This window comes from Microtus ochrogaster, unplaced genomic scaffold, assembly GCF_000317375.1.
Source record: "Microtus ochrogaster isolate Prairie Vole_2 unplaced genomic scaffold, MicOch1.0 UNK19, whole genome shotgun sequence".
Lineage (NCBI taxonomy): Eukaryota > Metazoa > Chordata > Mammalia > Rodentia > Cricetidae > Microtus > Microtus ochrogaster.
In genome coordinates this window covers 1,254,302-1,271,614 of record NW_004949117.1, presented here as the reverse complement: position 1 = coordinate 1,271,614, position 17,313 = coordinate 1,254,302, and the positions used below count along the sequence as shown (strand labels likewise).

Sequence of the window (17,313 nt, the reverse complement as noted above, 5' to 3'; positions counted from 1 at the left end):
AGACACCACACCGGTAGGGCTAGCTAAAAAAACAAAAACAACAACAACAAAAAAAAACCCCAAAAAACAAAACAAAACAAACACCAAACAAAAAACTCTTCCAAATGTTATCAGTGCTGGGGTCTGAACTGAGGAAGTCCCTCACCTCCCTTCAAATTGACACAGTTAAAAAGAGGCTAGAAAAGCTGCTAGGTGATGGGTGAGCCACAGTTGGTAGGCCCCACCTGAATCATCCCCCTGACTCCATCTTCTTGGATCTCTTTCCCTATGAAAGGGAAGTCTAGTCCCAGGAAGCCAGGAATAGGTCCTTGTGATGGGTGTCAGTCAAATTCAGGGTAAGCTGCCCAGAATCCTCAAAGCAATCCCCAGGAGAGGGCTGGGGAGAAAGTGATAAGAAATTGGACTTGAGCTCTGAGGTAAGGAGAGGAGGAATTTGAGAGAGAGAAGGCCGCAAGGTCTGGAGATAGGATCCCTCCGCTCCGTGCAGATCCTCTCTCGGCTCTCTGCGGCAGGCACAGAAAGTAGGAACACACCGCAATACGTGGCAAACTCAAGATCTATGCTAACCTGAAGCTCACAGACCTTGGGTCTCGGCGCTGGAGCCTCCTTTGGCCTCCTGTTATACTGACGAGCTACGGCTGCCGTAAATCAAGTCCATGCTCCATGTTTTTAGACCCTAATGAACTAGACAATCATAATTTCCTTAACGTTTCATTTCCGAGCATCCATTTCAAAGCAATAATTTCTGTTTTCGTGTCTTAAGATTTTCTATTTACTCTGATAAATTGTTTTTGCTTCTAGTTTAAAATGCCACTCTAAGCAAAAAATAAAACACTTCTGGCCACCACTCACAGTATTTCTAATTCATGCTAAAAAAAAAAAAAAAAAAGTTTGAGCAGTTCTCCAGAGAAACGTCTGGCTTGCTCTGCTGGTCCCGCAACTCCTTCTATTAGAACCTTCCTCCTATTTCTTGATGGTAGATCCAGGCTCACTAGCTCACATTTGCCCTTTGAGATACAGCAGAGGGATCCCTGTCTAGAAACTAGTGTGATCCCAGAAGTGTGAGTAAAATGTTTTTTCCAAGGCACCCAGAGCCCTGAGTTGTTCGTCATTTTGTACTAACCTAGACTTTGGGGGAGCAGGTTCTAATGCTCTCTTCCCAATCCGCAGGAAGCTAGCCTAGTTTGGTGAGAGGATTAGTGGTCTTTCCACTAAGCACTCAGCTTCCTTAGGACACTGTTAGGCTGTAGGAACAGTCTGTCATTCCTAAACTGACAGGGCACACTTTCTCTTTGTAAGGCAGCGTTTGTCTTTGCACCTCCTTATCACTGCACTTCCGTGCTTGACAGCAGTCTGGTTCTCCGGGCAGGTGCTGCCTGTGTTTGTAAGCTGCTGTGTGTGGTTCTGGATCTGTAGCTAGTGGAACATGACATGTAATTACAGGTTTACAAGTGTGTTATAATACGGTATGTGTGAATGTTGAGAATGGTTATGTAATTCTTCCTCTTTGTCAACCCCAAAAGTTCTTCACCCAAGGCCAGTGAGTGTTACTTAAGTATTTGAATCCCGGTTTGGGCATTAGTCACCTTCATTCCCATCTTACAATACGAGTGGGAAATGCGGTGTTTGAAATGAGCTCATGATTGATTCACAACTACCATCTTCGTGCGTCTTTCAGATGGCTCTGAGACAATCCCCAAAGTGACAGAAGTTATACCTAAATACGGCAGCATAAATGGAGCAACTAGACTGACGATCAAGGGAGAAGGTATGGTTGCCCCGTGTTATCCTTCATGCAAACATCAAAGACTGGGGTATCTTCATTTTTAAATTGTGTGGTACTGGGGTTCCACTTTAATATTCCACATAACTCAGGACTTCATACATTCTAGGTGGGTACTCATCCCCTCTCAGAGTTTTATGTGTAAAGTAACCCTTAACACAAAGCACATACCACTAGTATAGTTTCTGTACTTGACCGACGTGGTTAAAATCTTCCTCCTTGATAGCAAAACAAACAAACAAACAACAAACAGCAACACCACATTATTGTCAGCTTGGTCACCTGGACTCTAATTACAGTGACTTATTTGACATTAAAAGATCTGGATTTAATGGTCAAAGTGAGCTCCAGTTCTTTCCCTTGCTCCTCAAGGTCTGGTGATTTTCCTCTGTCAGAGTTTGAATGTAACAGGCCGCGGGTGGAGAGGCCGGATGTTGGGATAGAAATGGAATGTTGGTGGAAGATGGAAGATAGGTAGCAGGACGCCAACCGTGGGCTCCCTCCCGCTGCCACCCAAGCCCTATCACATGCTGCATCAAGACATGAGTTATGTATGACGCCTGTGCCTTGCCTGGTCTCAGAAGGAAAGGATAGAAGGGAGATAGATTTAAAGTGCACTTCCTCCTAGCATGAAATAAATAGATGGTCCATCAGCCACCAGGCCTTTGTAATAACAGTGGCACCGCTACTCAGACACTTAGGAATGTTTGAAGGACATGAAAGAAGCACTTTAAAAAAAAAAAAAGAAACATTAGCAAAATCTTCTATTTGATCTTTAACCAATAAACCTTTGGAGTCAGAATTGACATACCGAAATACTTATTATCATATACATTAAAATGTATTTTATTACATTTAACACTTCTATAAAATTCAGTACCTCAATGATATGATTAAAGCAGATTATATTCCTGAAGGGTGAGCAATACATTTATTTAACTGCCCCCCCCTTTTTGTGTGCAGTTAGGAATGGGAAACCGTATTTGTTAAAGATTTTAAGACATCTTAATCTTATCTAATTCATATTGTAAAATGCTGTCATGTTGGCAGCTGTTAGGTTTCATCATAAATTTAAATGCCACAAGAAGAAAGTTCGAGTTAAAATGAAGCAAAGCAAACACCCCAGCATTGCCTTTTGTCTCCAAACCCGAACTCCTGGCACAGGAGCCACGGCTAGCTTAGCTACCCAGAGTCAGAGCATGTCTGGTGGGGACTGTTTTCAAATGTTGTCAAAGACACGGTCCCTCAGCTGTCATCTTTGCCCTCTGGTGACCCTTGAGGCAATCAGAGTTAGACTTCTCAGTAATGAAGTATAAGGTGTTAAGATATACTTTTTCTTTTCCTTGTGATCCCTGGTATCTAAAGACTTTTGGCACAGTTTATAGATGAGTCAGGTCCCATTTGAACTGGAGACACCAGCATCCTCATCTTTACATCTTTTCCCTTTCTCTGCTTTAATAATTCTCTCTGTGACTCCAGACTGACAGCGGGGAACCTGCATAGGACCAAACTAGGCCCTCTGTGTGACAGTTGTGTGTAACACCCGATTTTGTGTTACAGCCTCGGTACAGTTCGCGGGCCACTGTACTGTAGGCAGGGCAGGGAGGGGCCTGGAGATTGAAAGAACACACACAGAGACCTGGGTCATTCGAAAGGAGATCAGCTGAAAGCGGTTTATTCAACCTTCGGGAAATCCCTATAGACCTAGCTGTAGCACAAGGATTTCTACCCAGGCAGGTGGGAAATTACCATACCAAAGATGGAGTCAACAATGCCCTACAGCTAATCACCAGGCTGGGCAGAAGGAGCACAGGAACAAACTGAATGCTTTAGTTAGCTGACCAGAAACTGTCCTCAAGATGAACCTCAGGAACAAGGATAGCCCCGGACCCTACAGTTGTGTGGCTTGGGCAGTTTGTAGGTCCGTGGAAAGTGGGATCAGGATTTATCCCTAGTATACAAACTGGCTTTTTGGAGCCCATTGCCTGTGGAGGGATACCTTGCTCAGCCTAGATCCAGGGGAAAGCCTGATCCTGCCTCAAAGTGATGTGGCAGACTTTGTTGACTCCCCAGGGAAGGCCTCATGTCTCTGAGGAGTGGATGGGGGTGGGGTGGGGAGAAGGTGGGGGGGGAGTATGAGTTGGGGAGGGAGGGAGAACTGGGATTGGTATGTAAAATTTAAAAAAGGGTTTTTTTTGTTTGTTTGTTTGTTTTCTTTTCAGTAACTCTCTGTGGCTAACTAATGCTGTGTTGATTGTGTTGCTTTCGGGGCATACTTTATATTGTTTGGTTGGCTTTGCTATCAAGTCTCTGTGTTAAGAAGTTGGTTAGATGAGGGAAACCTTGGTTACTTTTTCTGTTTCTCTATGACAGTAGCTGGCAGACACATTGTGTTGAAGCGCTCAATCATAGACACTTTACAGTATTTTGGAAAAGACACACATTTTGGTCCAGTCCAACTGTCTTTTAATTGGACTTTACATTGCAGCAAGTTAATTCTGTGATTGCTGCTTTCTCATCAGTCAACCAGGTATCATTTCCCAGCTTCACAGGGCTGTGGAACAGAACCCAGGTGTCTGTTACATTCTCTAAGCTCTACTCATTGTTTTACTTCTGTTCTTCTGTACTTACAGGCTTGGTTTTTTCCTCCCACCTATTCCTCTGAATCTTTCCTCCCCTTGGTTTTACAACATTTAAGGACATCTCACTCTCATGCCAGCTTTGTAAGCTAGAGAAACCAAAACAGCCTGCACTTCATGACAACGGCCAGTTTGAACAGCACTGCCGTTTTTCCACGATAACAGCATGGGTGTAACTGCTGGATTGCTGCTATCAGCGGACCCAGCCTGTGTACCTGGCAATGCCTGTCTCCAGCTTTTCTTCAAAAAAGAAAAGAAAAGAAAAGCACATCAACATGTCAGGATTTTCCATCCGAAGCCTCATCCTCTCTGTTTCCAGGGTACATCCAACCCTTCCTGTAATCTGCACTGTGGAAAACTTCCAGAGGCGTCAGCTTTTTATCCAATGGTTTATTTAGAATTATACTTAGAATTAATTCTACCAAATAATCTGTTTGTACTCCTTTTTACTCCCTGAGTTAATTTAATATCAGACATATTCTCTACTTTTTCAGCATTTCTTTTTATTTATGTTTTTCTTTTTATTTCACCTGGTTGACAAGCATGTCTGTGCACCACATGCATGCCCTGTTTCTATGGAAGTCAGAGAGGGTGTGAGACCCTATGGAATTGAGTGACAGGTGGTTGTGAGCTGCCATGTGTGTTCTAGGACTCAAACCCAGGTCCTTCAGAAGAACAGTTAATGCTCTTAGCTTCTGAACAATCTCTCCAGTCCCATTAATCTCTTTTTTCAAGTCAAAAAATGTATAATTAAAATGTTTAAATAACTTGTTAATTTCTTCATATTTTCTCATTGGTTTTCCTTGGAAAACTTCACACATTCATGCTTGATATTATAGGTACTCCCAAGGTAAAACCGATATTGTCATTGGATAGTTTTATTATTGAATGTTGTACTTGTCTGCAGAAGCCAGAGTGCAGACCTGTGTGAGAATATCACCAATGCAGCATGTACCCAATATAAAAACAAACACATGTGTCACATCCTGAGGCATATCACAAGTAAAATATTCCATTCTTTAGTTTCCAGCAGCCCTCCTGCGTGCCGTGAACTCAATGTGAACCCCAAAGATAAGCAGAAGTTGGCAAAGAAAAAGATTGGGTTCTCAAGTGCTTGTCTTGGGCTTTTTAAGGATTTTTTTCATGACTCTATTTTATTACTTACTGCCTTGATAGTCTTAAAACTTCAAATTATATGGTAGTATCTTTCATATGGAAGATTTATAAATGTATTATTATTATTATTTTTTTTTTTTTGGTGAATCTATGCCGGATACATTTTCTGATTCGGGTTTCCATTCTGAGGAATAAGGTCTCTATCCTTTGCTGAGTTTTCTTACTTTTATTGCCCATGAAAGAAAAGATGGGGAGAAGAATTGAACAATAGAGGATGGTGGAAGCTAGAATTGGTGACAACAGTGCTGGTCAGATCCTGTGTTATTTTTACAAGAGATATGAATGCTGGACCTAAATGTTAGAGTTTCCATGAGGACAGCAGGCAATTAAAGCACCCCTAGGTCAGATGGTATTGAGCCACTATCAAGTTAAGTACTATACAGCACTGCTTAGCAATCTGACCATCCAACAGCAGAGATGATGGGGGGTTTTCTGATGAGGAGAACAAGAAAGCTTAGAGGTTTGTTTAAAGTCAACCAGGCAGGAAGTGCCGACACTGGGACTCCAGCCCAGGACCTCACAGACTGAAGCCTGGACTCATCCATTGAAAAACACCCTCTCGCAGGGCAGGTGGCATTATCTGAGCCGGAGGCAGGAGTGTGGGGTGGGAGGGGCATCTGTCACAATGAAGTCTTGCTCTAGTCCTGTGTTCAACCAGGCAGCATGGCATATGTGCGACCTAGTGGGCCTTTGTAGAACAATGAAAATGTCCAGGAATTTGACAGTGAGTCACACCATAACTTCCTAGACTTACCTACGATTTCCTAAAATTAATTAATAGTAAACAGGATATTTATGTCACAGTGTCATTTATATGATAAGTAGTACTATACACAGGAATTAAAGTTTATTGGCCTACCAGGGTGTTCATTGGTATTAAGTTACTGCTCTGAAGGTAATTATGTTATGAGATGGAAACAGCTTATAAATATGCATTAAAATTTTGGTAATTTCAAACTCACTATGAGTCAAAAATTTCGTCATACTAGTATTTCAAAGTGCTTTGATATTTTTAGGAAAATATTCTTAAGTATACTTATTCAAAATTTAACAATTTTAAATTCAAAATTTAACAATTTTGGATTTTAAGCAATGTAGACAAAATGGTAGGAAATTAAATTTATAAAACAATTGTACCTTAGATAATTCCATAAGTGTACATGATTTACCTTTATACTAGAATGACAGTAACTGCCTCTTAGGTTTATTTTTGTTAATATTATTTAACATCTTAAAAGAGTTTGTACATCATAAACTACTTAGTCTATCTTTAATTACTCCTATCTATACTTTCTCATTACCGTGTAAGATTAAACTAAATAAATAAGATTAAACTAAGTTTCTGCTATTTTGCACTAGCCGATTTCTGGGATCAGTTTCATTATCTCCATCAGCCTGACGATACATTCTCATTTTGTCTACCTGAAAATAATGTTAAAGAAACATCACTAGGCTCCTTACTCTGTCTGCCTGCCATATCCAGCTCTAGTCCAAGTTCTCTGGCTCCTTTTATAGTAAATGTTAGCAAGCTCTGTCTTCTGTGCTTATTGCTTTTAGACAAGTTGCTAATCCAAACATTTTCTATCATTTGATGAGAAGTTCATGGTCAGAATAGCAGTGAATCTAGAAAGGCCACTGATCCTCGAAATGATCTAAACACTTGCCCTGCTTTCCATCCTCTTCATTTTCATACTTAGACTTCCCCAACCATAGCTTCCATTACTTGGTTCTACAAACATGATCTGACCCCTGCCTGGATACATTCTCTTCCCTCTGCCTGAGAGGCATTTCTTTCAGATATTCATAGGCCTTCCACCCTCTGAAAAGTTCCCACGACCATCTTCACGATATGCCTCCTGCATCTCTGTCACATAACACCAATCACTTCTGATTTCAGTCCAGATACCACAAAGCCACTGCCAATGTTTGTCTCCCCTGCCAACTTCCCTGGTAGTTTGAGCTGTGAAGATCATACAGCCAGTGACTTCACATGCAGAAGGGAGTGGCTCAGCATTAAGGGATATCTGTGCATGGCTCCAAGGGAGTAGCTGATACAGGGTCTAAAAGGAAAAGCAATGAAAGATCAGAACAAGGAATTCTTAGAAATGAGCACTGAGAGCAAAGTAGGCAAATCTATGTCTCACACTAACTCTCATAAGGGGGCGTCCTCACAGGGGAGTGGAACATGCAGGCTGATTCCGTGACTCAAGACACCAGCTTCTCTCCTTGGCTAGCTCAAGACTTGTGCAATAGGTCTGTGGAAAACAGCCCTGTGATGGAGGCTGTACATGGGGGGAAAGAGGCATTGTTTTTCACCAAAGCAATCACTGAATGCCATTTCTGTCAGGAACAGAGAAATCTTAGGTTATGCTGGACTTGAACTTGCTGTCCAAGTTCCTAGGTAGGAAATGCTTCTCTTAGGGATTACAACGTAGGTTTTGACCTAAACTGTGTGGAAAGAGCCAGTACCACTCATTAGCTTGATGTCATCAAGCATTCTGAGTTCATGACTGAGATAATTCATTCTGCTTATCACAGAGAGGTAATGATGTTTTGCTTCATCGTAACGGGAAGGAGTGTATCTGGAATTTATGGTATTTGGGGGCGCATATCTCTTGGCTCCCATATCTAGGGATAACTGTGACAGGGTAACTGTAGCACTGTAATTCATTAAAAAAGAAGGCATTTAAGATTTCTGACCACCTAGAGCTGAAGGTTGTTGTCACCCTGATCACTGGGAAACTGGGTAAGGCTGAGAGGCATCTATAATGAGAATCAGGAGCTCAAGGCCTGTCTGGGATGTAGGATACCCTTCATTAGAAAAAAAGAAAAGAAAAGAAAAGAAAAGGAAAACAGCATAGTGGTTTTGTGTAGAATAAGGAATAGTGTCTACTCTGTGCTTTGGAAGGGGCTGGCTTTACACTCTCTTGTTCTCCCTTTTCTTTCTAATCACAACTTCAGCAAATAGGCGTCTATACACTTTGGCTCACTCTGTGCCTGTCTCTTCCTCAAAGGTCCCACATCTTTGTTGCCTCAAATGGCTTTTCTGATGAAATCAAGTAGAGCCCTGAAACTTATATAGTGCATGCCCACAGGAAGCTTCATTCTATAGGGTTGTAGAGTATATAAATGAAAGTGTGACCTCTCTCTCCACCTTATGTGTATCGAACAAAAATGTTCATGAATAAGTTAATTCAAGACTAATACTTATGCTCCCAGAGTATTAATATGGGGATAAGTATGAAATGAATTTAACTTCTTCCTTCAGCACTGTTCATTATTACATTACGAATGGTTCAATATTAGGTTATGACTGTTAGAGCTCAAGAAATAGAATGCCATTAATAATGGTTTCATTACTCTTGCAGGCTTTTCTCAAGCAAATCAGTTCAACTATGGAGCCGACAATACTGAATTGGGAAACCATGTGCAATTAGTTTCGTCTTTCCGGTCAATTACTTGTGATGTGGAAAAAGATTCAAGCCATTCAACTCAAATTACATGCTATACTAGGTCTGTTTAAACATGCCTTTAATAGCATTATTTTCATCATGTCAGAAATCAGTTATGTATATTGGTATTTTAGCAGTTTGGTCACTCTGCCTATTACAAGTAATAGTTAACAGTTAACAGTCATTGTATTTGATTTCATGATGCTGATATTAGTTTATACCCTTATTATGGTCAATTGTAATGCTCTTTATACATGATGACATTATAAATATATACCCTGCGCTCATTCTGCTGTTGTTGGCACTATCATATTTTATCATTTCTGGACTCTTCTAAGACGTGAATGGCTGCTATTCATAGTTAGTAATGATGTGTCTCAAAATATTCAAATCATGCATTCCTGTTCAGGTTAACTGACCTTATTCAAATATTCATATATTTACTACAATTAAAGGTGATAATTTTGTATGGTGACATTTCAAGTTCTTTGCTAGCACCTCAAATTGATCAGCATTATTAATAATTTAGTGGAGCATTAAATCATTTTAAAATGCGACTTCTAGTACGGACTCAAACACATGTTCAGAAGGATGTTGTCTGCATTAGGCTTGTTGACTGTGTGGGGGCTGTAGAAACTTTTAAGAGAGACCTTGGTAACAGCTTTTGAAATGCGTAGCATGGAGTCACTGAGTCTACCAAGATGGCACACTTAACATGATTATTATTGCTGGATGTGATACCATTTATTTTACTTTTTAACACAAACCCATATGCGTACCCACAATAAACATTTGTTATATGGTATTGTAATTTGCAATATAGGGTGATTTAGAAAGAATGCTTTTTACAATATAAAAGTGGAACTTAGTAGTAGATCACTGAGGATCTGAAGCTTGATTAACCATGAAGACAACTAAAACAGTAGTTCTCATTATTACTATATGCTGGGAGAAGTCACTGTGTGTCTCGTGTGTTCTTCACGTCTTTCCCAGAGCAATGCCAGAAGATACCTACACCGTCAGAGTCAGTGTGAATGGGGTGCCCATTGCAGAAAACAACACCTGCCGAGGACTGGCCAGCAGCCGAGCCTGCAGCTTCAGTGTATGTGGGATCGTTTCATCGCTGATAATTGAGCTTGTGTCTTTCTCACAAAATCGAACCTTTTTTAGTTTTTATAGATTGTTATCCATTTCCACATTAACAGATATATTAACAAGTAGCGAAATGTAATTTTCTATTTTAATTGACTTCCATAATAACTTAACCTCATTTACTGCTGCTTTGTTTCTTCCTCCTTAACACTACATTTATCAATGAATTAAATGCTCACATCCTCAACTCATTTTCCTGCTGATCATTTATTCCCCTCCTTCTAAATTCTGCCCTTGGTTTGATTTTCTCCTTTCTTCTTTTAAGGGAGTTACCCCCCTCCCTGTTTTAAATAGTAATGTTAACGTGTCTTCCTTCTATATAATTGCCAAATGTAATGAGCCTAAAGGAACATATTCGCCCCGCCAGTTCAGGTTTTTATAAATAATGACATTTAGGAAAATATGTTTCTTCAATTATTGTCTTATACATTCTTTAAAATTCCACTTAGGTTTCAAGTTGTTTATTATTGAGTACCGAGATGTCTCAATGCTACTTAGGATGACCAATCTGTCCTTTAGCTCTGCTATTTATATAATCAATATTAACTTTTTTGCACACTAGTATTTGTCTTTTTTATTAGCCATCTTTGATTTTGCTTTGCAAAAAGAAATGGACATGTTTATTTGGTTAATAATATATTAATCAATATAATTCAATGTAATTATTCAAAATAATGCATCATTTACTGTATGTCTGGCTGTGTTATAAGTGTTTAGTGATTATAAACTTTTTGTTGATATAACAATGTCACTTTCGGATGCTCATATTATTGTCTCTAAAGTTGATGCACAGAAGGATTCTATTACTTACATGTAATCACATGACTAACAGGTGGGTTGAGCTTAATATATCAATTTGGACTATTGACTCTCTCCCCTTCATGCATGTACTCAAGCATGTCTGAAACGTTAAGCATTTGTTCCTGTAGATCACAAGTCCGGTGTGGGGCTAAGTTGGCAAGGTGCCTATGAGGGGTATTCTTTCCGGAGACTAGAGGGAGAACATGTTTCCTTGACTTTTCTTGCTCCTGTATGCTGTCCACATCCCTTAGCTCCTGGTCTTCTCCCACTGTCTCGAAACCAGCAAAGATGGTCTAATGGTTCCTTACGTCTCTTTCACTTTGCTTCCAACGTCACTTCAAGGCCAGCTACTTAGCAATCTTCAGTCCACTTAGCCATCTGTGTATATCCCGATGGACTCACAGACTGGAACACAGGCGCCTTTGGGGGCTGTTGTCCCAGGGACTGGAGTTTATGTCATACTGATGACCTCCCTGTCATTCTTAAGAATTACACCGGTGTTGCATGGTGACTTAGCCTTGCTGAGCTCTTTCTATGTTTCATTTTGATGTTTTGAAATATACTTTGCTTCTTATTTTTCTTTAGAAGTAAATCTTAAAAATGTATTTTGTCCACTCCTGAAAGACTTTACTGGACGGTTATTGTTGTGGTTTCGCTTATACTGTTTACAAAGACATGACTGACTTTTTAAATTCCAGACTACAAATATTAGGAAATTCCAGTCAATTTTTAGAGGATAAAGATCTTGAAAAAAAGCAGAAAATGTCCCAAACTTCATTTTCTATATGAAAAGCTATTTTGACAGTCAGATTATGGGTAATGTTGAAATAAAACTGATACAGAAAACAGAATTGTGAAATTAGGATCAAAATAGAGGTAAGAATGCTAGCTGACATGGTTATTAATATTTTACAGGCAAAAGGTTTTAGAACCCCAACAATAAGAAGCATCACACCTTTAGCTGGGACTCCAGGTCTGTTCTATGGCAATTGAACCGTGTTGGGACTTGTGGCAATTGATTTATTTTTAGCATACAGAAGTATAGTTAATTTATAAATATTATTTTTCTGATTATAATAATAATGGCTAACTTAAAATTATGTTCAAAGGTTGAATCTTAATCACTAATAATGTGTTTTCTTTGTCAGAGATTGAGCTAGTATCTAGTGTTCTTTTGATAATGTGATCTTATCAGTTTATAATCTTGTAGAAATATGTGAGAATGTGCTTTTCTTCAGCCTGGACTAATGGAAGTCCTAATTGTTGTCAAGAATTTTGTGGCAGGTACAGGTTGCATATACCTATAACTCTAGAGATAAAGGCAGGACTTAGCTGATACATAGTGACAGTTTCAAAAAGTTTGATTAAAAAAAAAAACTGCTAAAAAAAGCCCTGAATTTAAATCTTCCCCTGTCTTTGATGTCTACCACCACATTTATTTAAGATTTTTTTTTCGTTGTCTTCTTTTAAATTTTGTTCATTTATTTGGTTTTCGAAAAATTGAGACAAGACCTTGCTATGTACCCTTGGTTAGCCTGAAACTCACTTTGTAGACCAGGCTGGACCTGAATTCACAACAGTTCTCTTGTGGTGCAGGCCCAGATGTGACTACCATGCCAGGGTCTTACTTAAATTTAATGGTAGTCATGCTTTCTTTGTTTCAATGATATTAGATGTTTGTATTTGTCATATGGGTAGGAAACATACTTTGAATTTATAATTTGCTTTAAATTTTCATTAATAGTTTTTCTGTGAAGTAATTTTCTTCATTAAGTCTATAAATTTTAATGTCTTTTTTTCCTTCCTGGGGAAGACATTACATCCTGATTATATAATAGGACATAAAATTTCTACCTAGTTTTCAGGATTTTTTAATTTCATTTTTATATTGTTTTATCTAAGTTACATTTTTAACATTTGGAGTAATGTGAGACTTTTTTCTTTTCAAGCAAGCTAAATATTGACTCAACTAATATTTACTAAAGAATTCATCCTGTTGTTCATTTTACAGCGCATTAATCTAGGACTCCTTAGCGATGTTCTCATGTTTTATTGTATTTTTAGCTATTTCAAAGCAATGCTGAAAATAGTGTTGAGAAATCAATATAGATGTCTCGGTTCTGTTTTATTGGGAAAATCTATAATGTTTTGGAATGAAATGTACAGACAGGTACTCTCAACCAGAATCAATTTGAGGATTTGTTTTGTTTTGTGTTGCTTTTAGGAACGTTAATAACTATTCAAGGCCGGCTCTTCACGGACGTCTATGGAAGTAATATTGCACTGAGCTCAAATGGAAGAAATGTCAGGATTTTGAGGTAATCTTTTACTGTGGAAATATTGCAATAGTCCTATAACTTACAGAGGAGACAGGATATCCTAAATGTACTGGAGTCTTGGTGGTATAAAAGCCAACTACAACTAGATGGAAGTAGTCATAATTTCAGTCCTAGAGGAAGAGAACCAGACTACAGTTGGCTCCTTCTTTTCTGGTCTGATATGACTTCTTTCTCTCTGAAAGCAAAGTCGGTAATAATTACAGGATAGCCTCGGAACTTCATTAATAGAGAATCGTATTCCTTATGCAGCTACATTTTACATATGTGAACATACCTAAGTCCTGGAAATGGATAGCTCAGTCAAGATCAGTAATAGAATCTAAGGCTTCTAACACAATCTACATTTTTCTACCACACTTTGAAACAGGGGAAGAGTATAGGAAGTAGGCATAGTCAACAGCTCATGAGCAGCGAGAGCTTTAGTCCTGGTTGCTTTGTTTACCAACTCTTGGCCAGATGAGATAGCACTGGTTAGTCCAAAAACTGCCACCCCCTTTTGGACTGGAGATCTTTGCTGTCGCGGGAGAGTTTTCCTGTGGCATAAGTGGGGTTATCTCAGCCCTTTCTTAAAAGCCTGAAAGGTGTCCGTTTCTTTCCTAAGGAAGTGGACGCCATCAGGTTGTTTTTAGGCTGCTTCCTGCCTACTGAATACTTGTACCAGAGAGATAAATGGATGAACTCAATTTACAATTTATACAGCAGTTAAAAGATTTGTTAAGTACTAAAAAGGTTATAGATCATACACACACACACACACACACACACACACTCACACACACACACACTATACACTTTTCCAAACAAGCAATGTAAAAATTTATACTAAATGAAATCAAAATGATTTATCCAGCATATTGTGAGCCAGAACTCACAATTAAATCAGGGTAGTATATAATGTTTTGCAATCATTTATAATGAATATGTATACAGAGGAAAATAATTACGAGAGAAATGTTTTATGTGCACAATTTAGTGTAAGTAAAGAGTGTCTGCTTCAGCATAATTGAGCATTATGGATGCCTTATATTACTACTGTTAGAATTTCCTCACTTGCCTTTTCCTATAATGAGTCTAAGAATGGAAACTATAAGCTTCAAAGTGAGATTCTGAGTCACCAAAATGGTGACTTCAGCAGGTCAAAGTGTTTGCAAACAAGCTCATCTCTCTGAGTTTAATCCTCAGAGTCCATGGAACTCTGACCTCCACATGCAAGCACGCAAGCTCCAGCCTGTGAGAGGCCTCATGTATGCATGTTACACACACATACGCAATAATAAATGAAACCAAGATTGAGAAGAGATTCCTCTCCCTACCATCAGAATTTATTTCTGTGCCCTACCAGGAAATCAATGAAAACTGTTTTCTGAAATCATAAAATCCTTCAGAAGGGACCTGACTCTTGTCATCTGGAAACCTTGAGAGGTGACAGGCAGAAGTAGAGGACCTTTCACCTACTAAGACGATGAGAATTCTTACACACTTAGTGACCTCATGGGCACCTTGCTGATGATGACACTGGGGCTCCCAAGACACTGACTGATTCTACCTGAGTTGCAAAGAGTCTCTGCTGTAGGGACAAAATCAGAAGATCTTCTACCTGTCAGGCCTTGTCCTTTCTGCCAAATTTCCCAATCTGGTCTAGGTACAAATCATAAAAGACACTCAAATGAGTTGAGGAACTTGCCCCTGTTCACAAGTTGTTGACCTAGAAGTTTCAATAAGCAAAATTCTAATCTGTATCTGTATCTAGTCAAGCAGAGTGCTCTTTTTATTTATTCATTTATTATGTATACAATATTCTGTCTGTGTGTATTGTATGTCTGCAGGCCATCAGAGGGCACCAGGCCCCATTACAGATGGTTGTGAGCCACCACGTGGTTGCTGGGAATTGAACTCAGGACCTTTGGAAGAGCAGGCAACGCTCTTAACCTCTGAGCTATCTCTCCAGCCCTGCTATTTTAGACATATACTTTTTTTTTTTTTTTTTTTTTTTTTTTTTTTTTGGTTTTTCGAGACAGGGTTTCTCTGTGGCTTTGGAGCCTGTCCTGGAACTCGCTCTGTAGACCAAGCTGGTCTCGAGCTCACAGAGATCCGCCTGCCTCAGCCTCCCGAGTGCTGGGATTAAAGGCGTGCGCCACCATCGCCCGGCCGACATATACTTTTTCTATCCAGGGGAGTTAGCACATGTGAGAACACAGAACACGTGATTTGAATCCTTACTGTATCCCTTACTAGCTAGATGTGGACAAGCTACTTCACATCTCTGTCTCAGTGTCTTCATCAGTAATTGGAAGAAAATAGGAGGATGATAAGTATTAAATTATAGCATGATCACAATGGGTAAATCTGTCTAATCAGAGCCTATGTTAGCTGATGTTTGTTATTTAGTTGGAATAAAACAGAAGGTTAAAAGGAGAATTTGAGTTGACAGAGCTCTCCAATGGGAATAATATTTTTTTTATTTTAAGAAGCCTAATGTAAAGTTTAAATAAAACATACATATTCATGTGTGTGTGAGAGAGAGACAATAACAAAGTTGTCATAAACTCGGAAGGATGCAGTGGGAATAGGACATAGAAGGGGCCTGAGGGAGAAAAGAGAATGGGGAAATTTATGTAATTATATTTTGATTTAAGAAAATGAAAAAAAGGACTGTGTACAAAAGTCCATTTTAAAATATCAGTGTTTCCTTCTAATAGAAGTCATCAACACTTATAGTTCACATCTCTGAGCAGCTTGGGATTCAGTTCACACAAGCTGGGTGACATGTTCTGATGCTACAAACCATCAATTCTGATATAGTAGGACCCTTGTCAACTGTGAGCCTCCAAAATCATTTGGTGATGACATCGGGTATTCTGATGTTCGATTTCTACATCTTAAACTTACAAAAATACATCTTATTTGACTTGATTAAACTTTCATTGGAGAAGTCCCTATTTTGTTTTACACTTAAATTATACCAAAAGTGTTATGATTACTATATTTAGTGATTTTTCCCAGAAAATTGTCTGTCACAAAAGCATAGAGAAATCTCACATTCACAGATTTGTCTTCGTGCCAAGAGAAAGAACTGACACATAGGGATGATGAATAGATGTTTAAGGAGTGAGTGATGAAAAATAAGCAACCGAGGAAAAAATAAGGTAGCCATTGATTTTAGTAAAAAGAGTAGAATTTTAAATTTATTAAATTTGACTTGATTTTTTTTCTAATGCAAAATATTTGTACAGAACTTATATTGGAGGAATGCCCTGTGAACTCCTTCTGCCACATTCTGATGATTTGTAAGTAATTAAAGTAATTTTTAAAATAAAAATCCATATAAATATAATACTTTTAAGTAGTAATTATTAGCAATAATGCATAGCTATATGGGTTGTAATAATTACCTTTTATGTAATAAATTAGTATTCATTTATAACTGGCCTTTTCCTTATACACAAATATATGTCGCTAATGTAACATACTATTTAGGTTCTTATTTCTACTAAGAGATAACTTTATGACATCATTGTTGCACTTGATATAGCATTTGAAATGCCTTAAAAGCAGCCTCAACAAAAATACCACAATTAATCATAAGCTATTTCAGTGACAAATGCATTTGATTGAAATATCTCCAATAAAGTCTGAGAAATGATTCATTTTGCTGAAATTTTAGTTGCAGCAATAGCAGCAATATACGCACTGTGATATAAAGAGATGTTTTTAGGAAATAACAGTATCTAAATAGTCAATAAGAGCCTTAATGTGAACATACTTACTTTGCTAGGTATGGTCTAAAACTCGATCATCCCAGTGGAGATACAGGGTCTGTGACATGTAAGACAACAGGGACTTACATTGGTAAGCGTTAGCCTTCCTCTTGCCAAGCCTGGCTCTTCCCTGGTTTATTTATTTTCCCCTCAAATCTATCACTTGGGTTTTTTTCTAAAGTTTACATATGACGTGATTTCTGTCTTCTTCTT

The 17,313-nt window shown here is 38.7% G+C and overlaps 1 protein-coding gene across 1 annotated transcript in view; it reads left to right on the top strand.

The window, feature by feature from the left end:
* Pkhd1l1 (PKHD1 like 1) overlaps nt 1-17,313 on the top strand; it is a 125,782-nt gene that overhangs the window by 310 nt on the left and 108,159 nt on the right. The window contains exons 2-8 of the mRNA XM_013353909.1: nt 1,679-1,768; nt 8,967-9,111; nt 10,044-10,152; nt 11,919-11,976; nt 13,228-13,321; nt 16,576-16,629; nt 17,118-17,191. Of these exons, the coding sequence (XP_013209363.1) occupies nt 1,679-1,768; nt 8,967-9,111; nt 10,044-10,152; nt 11,919-11,976; nt 13,228-13,321; nt 16,576-16,629; nt 17,118-17,191 (624 nt within the window). The remainder of the gene's footprint in view (nt 1-1,678; nt 1,769-8,966; nt 9,112-10,043; nt 10,153-11,918; nt 11,977-13,227; nt 13,322-16,575; nt 16,630-17,117; nt 17,192-17,313) is intronic.